Source organism: Saccopteryx leptura, chromosome 3, assembly GCF_036850995.1.
Source record: "Saccopteryx leptura isolate mSacLep1 chromosome 3, mSacLep1_pri_phased_curated, whole genome shotgun sequence".
Lineage (NCBI taxonomy): Eukaryota > Metazoa > Chordata > Mammalia > Chiroptera > Emballonuridae > Saccopteryx > Saccopteryx leptura.
Window position 1 is genome coordinate 124,246,137 of NC_089505.1, and position 12,107 is coordinate 124,258,243.

Consider the following 12,107-nt stretch of genomic DNA (forward strand, 5'->3'; position numbering starts at 1 on the left):
AAATTAGGCTACTGAGCAGGGCAAGGCTTATCATGACTATAGACTATCCAGGTCTAAGGCAGAAGGAAGTATCTAAGCACTGAGAGAATTACTTCTGCTAACGACCAGCCTCAGGAAAAGGCTTTTTATAATAACTCAAAATTAAGGGGGACTCAATAAATAAAGAAAGTTATGTATTAATGAATAAGGAACCAAGTAATTGTGCCCTAAGCAGTTGGTTCAAAAGTTTTTCTAAAATATTTCGGATCAATTTTTTATGTTCTTTTATTGAGTGCCTACTATGTTTCAGACCCTGATATTCTACACGCTGGAGTTCTAGGCAAATAACATACAATTTCTACACTGAAAATTCACAGTGTAGTGTGAAAGTAACAACTATAATTTAATGAATACAGTCTATAATAGAATTGTTTAGAATTATGCTTACCATTCAATTTTTGATAAACATAATTTGGAAAATATTTGGAAAGATTAATGTCTTGGGGCTTTAACAGGTAATTCCATCTCAAGATCAGGCACTGTTTCCTCCATTTATGGAGATGTAAGAGGGAATAGCACACAAAATGATAGTAGGCAGAAATCATAGGACCAGGATTCTGTCATCACCTGGTGGCAAAATACTGAAATTGCGAGCATAGATTAGTTTGGTTTAGTTTTGTTTTTTATTGTTATCATTTTCAGTGTCAGCAGATGTCAACAACATTACTCTAAATGTTGGTTTTTGAGTATAGAATAAAACACAGAATAAGACTAAAATTTATTTAGATCTACATTTTCTACTTAAGGTGGTATTTATAGTGACAAGTGTAGACTAGGTTTGGACACATATAAAAGTTTGAGACCTAAATTTGCCTCTTACCTGCTGTGTGATCTTCAGAAAATTACCTAAATTCTCTAGTCTTTAGTTTCCTTTTTGGACATCTCAGAGTTGTGAGATTAAATGGGATTTATAAGCAAAGTATAGTGCAATGAGTGACATATAGTGGATGCTCAATAAATATTAATCCCTGTTCCTTTAATGAAAGTACTTACTGAATAAGAGGTTTGCTCTCCCACAGTTATCATACATATATTCCTTTATTTATAACATTTTAAAATGGAAGCATTTGGAATAGATTCAGAGGAGACCTTGGAATGGTCTAATGCTAATGAACTGACTGCCATTATCCCATTTCTGCCCTCCTCCCCGACCCTTGTTCTTATGTGAAATATCCTGCATTTTCCTAGACAAATTTTATCATTCTCTAAGCCGAGCTCCAGTTCCAGCTTCTTCCACGAAGCCTTCCCCCATCATTCCAGATGGCATCTGCACCATTGACAATCCTTCAGTATTTTCTTTTATTATTTTTATTTTTCAATTACAGCTGATATTATATATATATTACATAATATTATATTAGCTTCAGGTTTAACATAGTGATTAGACACTTATATACCTTAGGAATACAATGAAATATTACTCAGCCATAAAAAAGGTGGGGGGAGAGGGTCTTGCCATTTGCAACAACATGGATGGACCAAGAGGATATTTATATTAAATGAAATGTCAATCAGAAAAAGACAGATATCATATTATTTCACTTGTATGTAAAAATCTAAACTGATTTAACTTCAGCATTTTGTTTTGGTACTATTATTTTAGCATTCTTTCTTACGTTACTAGGATTGGTTGATATAGCAAAGAAAGCTCTTTCCCCAGCAGAATGGAAATTCTGTGAAGATGGATACTATTACTTGTATTTCTTTTTATTCTCCACACTAAGAATTTAGCACTGAACTTTGCCCACAGGACTAAGGAAATGTTTCTCTGCAGCAGGCATTTTTCATTAGACCTGTAAAAAGCCATTCAAACTTTCTTTGTTACTATTGCCTCATTCTCTAATTGCTTTGAATTCTATCCTCTTCAACATGATTGAATTATCTTGTAGCTAGGTATTAATTTATAGTTTTCCCAACTATTCTCCATGTTAATAACAATAGCTACCATTTAAAGTGCTGCTTCCACTAAGCCTATTTCTGTTTTAATCCTAGAACAAACCCTAAGGCAAGTATTACTGTGCCCATTTTACAGGAAGCTGAGGCTTAAGGAACCTAGCATATCATTCTCCCCTAAGAAGGTGTTCAGTGGTCCCAAGATGAATCAAATGAAATAGGCCTAGGGAAGTATTTGAGGTGATGATGAGTGGAACTGTTGGTCTTCATTCATTCCCCATAACTGAGTGCTACTGGAGCCAGGCTCTGTGCTATAAGGGTCTGAAGAACTGTGCTGCTCTAGGCAGGGAGTTTTGGCAGGTTTGGAAAAAGAAGTAGGGAGTGAGACTGGAGACTCAATCAGATACTCATCCTGCTTTATACTTTCCAGCTTTAATCCTTTGTATTTCTCTCACTCCAAATTTACAACCTAATCACAACAATAGATTAAATGAGACACAATTTTGAGGACATGCCTGGTTAAAAGCACATCACAAAGAAATCTCTTGGTCATTTTAGTTGAGAAAAACTGAACATTCCTTCCACCCTCCCTTTCTTTTCTCTTCTTGTCTGTGCCTATCTTCCTCATTCATTCAACAAATATTTACTAAGCATAGTCTTCAAAGAAGTGATGGAGAAAAGATCTTACTTTAGATGAGGAAGACACCTTTCTGAAGGAATGCTTGTATATAACAATTATCACTACTATGATGTTGTGCCAAATTGTGCATGTCAAGTGCCTAGTGCAGTGTTTGGTACACAGCAGACTTCTGATTTAAAAAAATAGCAGTTTTTATTTGCATTTTATAAGTACTATTCTTTATTTCTTCTCCTACCTCTTCTCCCCTCCCCTTTACTGTTCCTTCCTTCAGGTCTTCCTCCTGCAAATTACCTTTCTTGCTTTTTACAATACAATCATTTCTTTATGACTATAAAATTATAACTCAGTCCATATTTTTAAATAATTCTATATTGAATTATTGTCAAAATTGTATTAAGCTGGTTAAACACTGTATCCTTTAATGGTATGAGTAGCTACTCCATTCTTTATCTACTCAGTGGCCTTTGATAGTTAGATTTATATTTATACTAAGATTTTTTTTGTTTGTTTCTTCTTTTTAATTTTTATTTTTAGTAAAGCTTATCTGAACTGAAATGAAAAGCCCCCTAAAATCCCTTCATGCAGAGAACTTCAGATATCTGTGTTTGCATGTTGACCCTACTTAGTTTTCTTAAGCTATAGTGAAGGCTATAGCAGTGAAAAGTTCAGACAAGAACTCCACCTAAATGAGGTTTCTTGGATAAGTGTGTATTTACCTTTTTCAGAATTCTGTAAGGCAGTTTTCCTGTCCTTCAATTTATTTTTTTCTCAGAAAGACACCCTAGTGCTTTAAGAGTGTGGTCAAAGGCACAGTGATTCTGGAAAGAATCCTTCTGCTTTCAGCTGCTGTTCTAGTGTAAGGCTTAGTAGCATAGAAGTAAGACAGGAAGATCAAGTGTGAATCAACCCCAAGGTTAGCTTACCAGCCCAGGTGAGTTCTTGGCAATTTCAGTGGACTAGACAACCATTTGTCTACATTTCCCCACACAGCAGCGTTCCTCTGCTCTTTCCCACAGTCTGTAGTAGACAGAACTACTTAGGAAGGAGAAGGCATCACACCGTTAGCTCCTTTATCTCTGAGAGAACATCGACAGCAGCTTCCTGATCCTACCAGTAGACTCCATGTCGGGCTGGTGCATCTTTCTTGTCTTCGTGGTACGTTTGCATTTTCCTACAGAATTCGATTTAATGTTTCCTCAGGAAAACAAATAAGACAAGCCCAGCCCCACAATTCATCAAAGGAAAATTATGCTTTAAATTTTATCGAAAGCCTTTAAATATAGTATACCACTGTCTGGGCAGACTGCATTTTTCCTAAAGGAAGAAATGCCAGCGGTTTAGGTTTATTTTTCAAAGGAAGAGGGAGAGGATAAAAAGAAATTGAGCCATAGGAAAATGTCAGGTCATAGTTACTGATGACGCTGTTTAAATGGTGTGCCATAATCATATTAGGGCAGAGCACATGGAATTCCTGATTCCTGCGTGACACTGAAGAAGGACCAGCAATTATCTGCATGTGTGTGAATTTGCAAGTGTCTGTTTGCTCTACCTTCCCACCCCATTTTGCTAATTCAATTGAGGGGCAAGAAGGGATGATCCAGACAGCCGGAACAGGAGGAGAAGGTCTGCAGCTGTGCTCGGAGGGACGGGTGTGAAGAGAGAGGCTCCGTCTGACTTGGAGTTCTGTGCTATGCACGTGAATGCTCTGGAACTGCCCTAATCGACTGAAAATGAGCCGGCTACGGTCATATGGAACAGGTCTGTTTAGCCACATCACTGGGTAGCATGGCAGATGGTAGACCGTCAGTGGGTGGTATTGATTGGCTGGATTTGCCTTAGGGTAACAGGACTGTGGGTCCTTAAAACCCCGCTTCGTCTTCTTTCCCTTTGTGCAACCACGTACAGTTGTGGTTTTCTTCTCTCCCTCCCCCACCCCATGGAGCTCCTTTTTCTCTCTCTCTCTCTCTCTTTTCAAATCAAAAGCCTTCCTTGGTAATCAAAATAGAGAGGTTACCTTGAGATAAACACTCTTTAAATTATCACCAAGGCAAGAAAACGTGAGAATATTTTATTTACTAGGCTGATTACATTTTAATGTTTGAAGAAAGTGACATTTTTTTAATTAGTGTTTAAGACATATGGTGAGTGTACAAATTAGCTTATTTCATACAACCAGAATTTGATGAGAGCAACTCCTCCTTCCCACTCCCCAGTTAAAAACTGTCACTTGAAACTTAATATGTGCGTGGAGGTTAAATGCGATTGAGGGATGCAGCCTTGACTTAAAGATGAAGGAGACAGTCACTGTGTGTAGCTAGATGTTGCTGGGATGGGCTGGAAAAATACTAGTATCAACATCCGTGTTTGCAAGAGGAAGTGAAAGTTCTAAGGCTTTAATTTTGTCCAGCCAAGAAAACAAAATCCCAGGTATCGGTGTGCATTGGTTTCTCTTTTAGATACGCGGGAACGTAGAATGGTGCTTGCTTGCTCTGTAAGTAAGAAAACCCTACTTAAAATCAAGCCATAAACAGTATAAGTGATGAGATTTATTTTTGTTCAAGTGTTATTCTATCCTTTCAGCATCTCCCCACCTCCATCACCTGGGGCTTTCAACTTGGGACATTATATTTATTCCTGACGAAAGAGCAGATTAATTGGAATAGAAATGTACAAAGGAGATACTACGTTAGCTATATATCCAAAACAGTATACCACAGAAATGTTCCACTTCAGGAATGCTCTTAGGGAAAAAGAACAGCATTGGGGAGAGTTACGTGACTAGTTTGCTCTTGTGGTTGTTTATAACTATCTGTGTAACTGTGTTTTTAAAAGAGGTGCTTAAGATTTTTTTTCAGTCTTCACCTTTAAGCTTTTGATTATTTCCTAGCATTTAAGACCATATCAAATAAATCCAATGGTTTACTCAGGAGAAAAGTTGCACCCTTACACTATTGTCCTTATCGTGTATGTGCTTTGTTCATATGCATATTTTTGAATTGGGTTTTTCTCACGTGAGTCAGTATTTTTCTCTTTTTGCTAAAGAAAAATATTTTCATGGAGTTTTTGATTTTCCCCCTTGCTCTGTGTTGATTGAATTTTCCTTGTTCATCCTTTGCTGAATGAAACAAAGCTCATTTGTGTTTCATTCTTCACAGTTCTTATTAGAATTGGTGATGATGTTTTGTTTTGTTTTCTCACTATAAGTCTGAGAAGGAATTTTATTTATTTATTTTGACAAGATACAGAGAGAAAGAGACAAGATGCTTATTAGGATGCTGTTGTTTCTCATGTTATATCCTACACCCAAAAGCTATTCCAAGGGAAAAAAAAATCACAGTCTTTTAGGATGGTTCATTTAGATCTGTGCACTCTACCCACCTGGTGGTTATATAGTGAACTGTTACTTTAAAGAGTAGTTTAAACACCAGCCATGTTTGGGGCAGGCTGCTCTTGCAAAGAGAGCAGTACATATAACAGGAGTCTACTGTGTGAGATAAGGGGAAAATTCAGCTCACTGACTAGAGGTTTTAATGTGCGAACTCTAGGGAAATAATATATTGACTGTTCCGTGGTGCGCAAGAAAATTGAAGAACCCTTTGCAGACGGAGTGCTTTGCAAAGGATTCTATCTGTTTCTCTTAAAACAAAATCTGTGGCAAGATGTTTGAAATCAGCAGGACGCTTAATGCTGCTTTGTTAAATAATGAGGTAATATTTCGTCACTTTTTTCTGGGCAGCATCTGTTTGTTTGTTTATTTTTCCCCCTTGCTTCATCCCCCCCCCCCCCCATGTTTATGAAGGGTTCTTTTTTTTTTTTTTTTTCCTCTGTCTTTCTTTCTTTCTTTCTTTTTCGTGGAAGTCAAGGAAATACAATTCGTGCTTCCATTTCTGTTCCTCTCCTTTGGTGCTTTTGGAGAATTTGGTTGTCTTTTCTATTTGCAGTTTCAGCCGGCTGCTGTTTCCTGGCCCATTGTGCCACGTAAGGCTTCTCCACTGCGCGGAGTAGGTAGTTATTAACGCTGAATTGGCTTCTGGTACAGTCCATCTGGACTCTGTGTGGGAAAGCTGGCTGCCGGCGACTGATGCTGAGATATCTGCAACCTTTGGGATGTGTGCATGGTGGCGAAGGGCTGACTGATATGAGATTACTTCTTTTAAGGGAAATTGTTATTAATGAGTCAAGAAACTGCTCATTTATGGTAAGAAGGATACAGCGGTGCTGGCAGCCCCACAGCTCTGGGATATCATTTTTAGGTTGCCTTAGCTGCTTGAGTGAGACAAGTTTCTTTCTGTGGTGATGGAGGATTGTGGCAGAAAAAAAAAAAATCATGCATGACTGGGAGCCTCGCCTGCCTGATTCTTGAGATAATATATTGAGAATCTGTTGCTTTACAAATGTCACACCACTGATGTAGCGGTCAGCCCCTCACTCGGAAAGATGAATGGTACTATTGGAAATGCAATAATAAGGTTGACTTTTCCCAACAATAGGATTCTGCCTTTGTCTTTAGAGAAAAGGTCTCTGAGGACATTTGTGCATTTGTTTGAGGATTCTGTTGAAAGACTTTTAGAGTGGAGGTTTTGGGAGAAGTGATCAATATACAAAGTGCGTGGATTTTTTTAGTCTAGCAAAACCAGCAAATTGTTTATATTAGTTCCTATTTTGGAAAAGTGGCCAGAACATCTTTTGGTATACCTAATGTTAATGTATGGGTCACTGAGTGTGCTGAGATTAGTATGGATGGGAGAAAAGGGTTTTAAGAAATTGTGACTTTTGTAACCTACCAAGAAATACAAAGTAAATATTTTGTTCCGAATGAGCTGTTTTTATTTGTGTGTCAGCGTGGTGTTCATGTTTACTTTTCACAATATTCTTATTTTGGTGAAATCACACTCAAAGTTTTGGTTGTTGATTTGGGCACCTGTACCTGCTCTGTGTACATATGTTGAGCTCTTTAGGAGACTTAACCTATGAATTCATCCTTAGTTCATGGTTCAATAGATATTGTAGTACTATTATGATTCATTGGACTCTATACATTTGCTAAAGAAATTACTTCATGTTTACTAAATTTAGTGTTGGTCCACTTAAAGGGATTATAGTTTTAACATTTTCACTTTTCTCTTTCATGTATTTTTATTTCTAGCAGCTGAATTTATTTATTTTCAAATATAATAGTTCACATAATGTATTCAACACATATTGTATTATGGTGTATCTGTATTTTTAAAAGTGTATGTATATACATATATATGTATATGTGTATGTTTATGACATGGTAGCTTGTAGAGAATTGTTTTAACTTTTTTAAATGTACAGGTTATTTTTTTTCTAATAATTTTTCACTGACCCATTTATTCTCGGACTTTGAAGCCCAGAATATAGCATGATTTTCAGCCTATATTTCTACTCTGCCCAGTCCCATCATGCTGACAACTCCTGTCAAAGATTAAAGATTATGTTGAGTTCTATCTTTGGTTATATTTGTTAACTTTGTGTATTCATTGAGGAAAAAAATGATGAAGTTATGAGTTAAACAAATAGGGATAAGTTAGTTTTTGGATAGAAGTAAAGCACCAACACCTCAAGCAGGCTGCTTAGAAAACCCAAACTAGACAAAATACTATACTACGAAAGGCTTGGTAGAGTAGAGGTTATGAATTGTATAACACAGACAGACAAACTGTATACGTCATCACACACTTGCTAAACGTCTCTTTGCAAGTCTTCTAAGAGGCTAGAGGAAAAATGACAGCATTTGAAGGAGAGAACAAAATCACGTGTTCAGTTAAGCGAGACAAGCAAGCACTCTGCACCGGTTCTGAAATGAGGCAGTTGTCAAAATTATGTTTTACCTTTAAAACGGTAGGGAAAGCAAAGAGAGGATGAGTTTTAGTGGATTTTTAAAAATTCAAATCATGCCTCTATCCAAGTTGAGAAATAAATTCATTTAAATAAATCATTCATCATTCTCTGTTTTGAAAAGCTCAGACAGAAAGCAGAAAGGTAGAGGCTGACAGCTGCCCCCCGCCCCCGCCCAGCTCTTTTCTTTTTTGTTTATCAGGAAAGAGTTTTCTGAAGCAAACTTGTATGAACCTAGTTCACGGAGCAAGCACACTCTCAAACTTGCTTTCTTCTGAAACACTGGCCATGTTAGCGACAGAAAGAGCAGTCCTTACTGAAAAATCAGCAATATTAGGAAACAAAGTTAAAATGTAGATGTATTAGCACATTAAAGTGCTTTTGTTGTATCCTTAAGCCTAGAGGCAGGTCATTAAATATGCATTTCGCTAGAAAGCAACTGTGGAGAAAGATAAGGTGGTTGAAAATATTGCAGACGGGAGAAGCCCTCTGTCAGAGGGGTGGGGTGGTGCAGCCCTCTGGACAGGGGAGAGGGAGGACACTCCCACTACTAAGGTTTACAAGCCGCCAGTGACCTGCAGTTGTTACAGTACTTTTGAGCTGGGAGGAGGGAAAAGGTAAAAATACAAGTATGGCTGTTGTTGCTTCAGCCTGGCCTTAATTACCAGACACAAGAAGCAGTTCAGAAATCTGGTCTCTGTTGTTGTAGAGGTCACCAAATCATTAACATCGTCAATCTGGCAGTAGCTAATTTAAATAGCACCTGATGTTGCAACGCCTCCCTGCGTTTCCCCAACCAATCAGATCCTGGCTTCGGCTGACAGATGGTCCCATAAATGGATGTAAAAAGGGGAAGCTTCGAGCCAATTTCAGCAAGGCTCTGTTCAGTTGTTCTTATCTACATCCTAGAATCGGGGGTTTCAGCTCACTGCTCCTTTTCTTTCTTTTTTTTTTTCTTTCTCTTCCCCATCCCCCCCTAAAATAATTGATTTACTTTACAATCATCCACACTGTGTTTTGTGGATCTTTAAAATATATATAACAATAGTAGTCATCTAAAAATATATATATTCTGAAACCTTTGCAAATTTTAAGAGAAGAGTCGAAGCTCTGCGAGACCCAATATTTGCCAATAAGAATGGTTATGGTAGGTATGACTAGATTTATAATCTGTTGTTTGTGCTGCTGGAGGGAAGAAAAGCATCTACACCTTGACCAAGAGTTTAGTTCTCTGCTGCTGTTTGGTTCCTACATTTACTATCTCTTTTGTGTAGAGAGTGCGGGTAGGTCCTTTTATTGAAAAGCAGTGGGGAAATAGATTGTCATTTTGAACAGGTCATTGCCAGTTTTCCCTTCAACATAAAGGCAGGGGTGGGGGAAGGTGGGCTGAAATAACTGCTGGTTTGTTGAAAGAGGTTATATCACATGAGACCGTGATGGCAAAAGAAGGAATTTCTTTTTGTAAAGGGAGAGGCGGTTTGCCCTACGTGCCTGGGTTTGGTGGGGCAGGGGGTGGATGCAGCGGGTTAGGGAATCTCTCCATTTCCGTGCTGGGAATTTAAACCTTGACAGGCAGCTCCTGGATACTGAACGTTGAGATGGGCATTTGTGTTTCTGGGGACTGCGCAGTCAAAACGGCAAAGAGAGTGATTTATTTGGGCTTCAGTAAATGCTGCATCTTGTATTTCAAAGAGTTTCCTGTCATGACCTCATAAAAAAGAGGAGGCGGCTTGTATGTGTAGCAGTGCCTGGCGTGTTGAGTTGTTGCTTCCTTCTCTGGGCAGCAGCTCTGTAAGAAGGAATGTCAGCTTTTACATAACGTTCCTTTCCGCTTTTGACACACTGTGTGAGGGTCCATCTTCTTCTGATCACAGATGGAGTGGAATGGCTTGAAGATGGTAAGTGAAAGAGGAAGGCAGCTTGGAGATTCCAGCCGATTGTGTGTGTGTGTGTGTGTGTGTGTGTGTGTGTGTGTGTGTAAGGATGGTGGACTGTGCATCGTAAATCACTGTGCAGATCGTTTGTGTGTGTATGAGTGTGTTTATTAGTATTTCTCTTTTCCGAAAACCAGCATCCATCTCCAAGTGTAACGGCACTGCATGCACACAAGGCACACACACTGCCTCTTCCACAGAGCACACATTTTAGCCAAGCCAGGTTGGTGTCTTTTTGACAATCACAATGTCACAGTCGCTGTTGGCTGGCGGGTCCACCGCCTCTGTGAGCTTTCAATGGAATTGCACGACTGTGGAAGTTAAAGGCACATTTCCTTTTCAGTCTCCTGCTAGGAGTGATGGGGAAGGCTGGGGATGAGGGCTAGAGGAGGTGAGGTTCAGTACCAGCAGATGCGACTGTGAAACAGGACTTTTGGATGTGGAAGGGGAAGTGGAAAACCTTTCTGCCAAAGTAGTAAATCTATTTTTAGCATTTTTTTTTCTGAAGGAAAAAAAGGGGGGAAGAATCAGGGAAACTCCTTGAGTGTTGCTCCTGTCGCCTGATGTTGACCCTGAAGATATGGCACAAAATGGCAAGATCAGATGCCACGAGTGCTCACTTTGACTTTGAATTTCCACCAGCAAAAGCTTTCACGGGGGTTCAAAGCTGAGGATGGGGAGAGGCTGTAAATTCATATCCATCTCACTCATTTCTCACTAGAAAAGCCCGGGAGGACTTTTCGCTCTGCATAGATGTTATAACAAAGCTGTGGTCTTTTTCCCATTCTTAGAGGATTGCCTTTGTCTGGCTGCTTGTTTTGATGGGTGTAAAACAAATAAGATTAGACCGAGCAGCCCAACTGAAAGCGATAGCTGGGAGGAAAACCCAATGAAAGGTTGCCGGGGAAACGAACAGAGGAAAAGCCGAGTAGGGAGCAGGTGGCTATCATGAGAACACACTGCAAACAGTGTAAAAAGGGGTGGGGGGGACGGGACCTCGATTATCTTTGCTGTTCTTTGTGGCCAGCCCAACTTTAATTATTCTTTATAAATTGGTGTTAATTACATTTCTAACTCTGGTTTACAGTGATTTTTAGAAATCTATTTTTAAGCATCTGTTCTGTCTCCCCTGTTTTTTTCTTCTTTCTCTCTCTCTCTCTCTCTCTCTCTCTCTTTGGTTTATAATACAGAGAGAGAAAGAGAGGGGGAAGGGAGGGTACGAAATCTTGCAATCTCTCTCTCTCAACCTCCCCCTTTTCCCTGCTGTGAAATTGTACGTGCGAAAAATCGCAAGGAATCCTATGAGGCCATTTGAAAAAAAAAATGTAAATTATATTGAATGAAGTTGACAGAAGCATAATAAACTCCTACAGCTGATAGGTTCTGCTCAAGATTTCTTAGAAATTTCCAGCAAATATCCATCCATAGGCGGAATATAGGTAGAATAGATTTACACTAAATAATGATTTTGTGCTAGTTGATAGTGGTATTTTGACTAAATCAGATGTTGATACTACAGTTCCAGGGAGTTCATTGTATTTCTCATTTTATATCCTGAGTAGATATTACTTTTAAAAACAATAAATGAAAAACTGTAGTCTAGCCTTTTGCTATGCCTCCCTTTTCACATCTCCAGCCACAGGATCCAGCAGGCTGCACCCTTGTACCCACTACCTTCCATTTGGCACTTGGTCCCAGTTCTGGTCTCGGCATCAACTGAGTGAAAAGCTGATTTTTTT

General features: G+C 38.9%; 1 protein-coding gene across 7 annotated transcripts in view; it reads left to right on the forward strand.

The window, feature by feature from the left end:
* ELAVL4 (ELAV like RNA binding protein 4) overlaps positions 1 to 12,107 on the forward strand; it is a 158,276-nt gene that overhangs the window by 60,056 nt on the left and 86,113 nt on the right. For 2 of the 7 annotated variants that reach the window (XM_066376235.1, XM_066376236.1), the window contains exon 1: positions 6,654 to 6,770. The exons of 1 other annotated variant lie outside the window; for it this stretch is intronic. In XM_066376235.1, coding sequence (XP_066232332.1) covers positions 6,654 to 6,770 — 117 coding nt within the window. Of the gene's footprint in view, positions 1 to 4,219; positions 4,331 to 6,154; positions 6,280 to 6,653; positions 6,771 to 9,392; positions 9,582 to 10,197; positions 10,333 to 12,107 lie in introns of those variants that run through there. 4 more of the 7 variants (XM_066376241.1, XM_066376238.1, XM_066376240.1 and 1 more) reach the window with 4 other exon arrangements.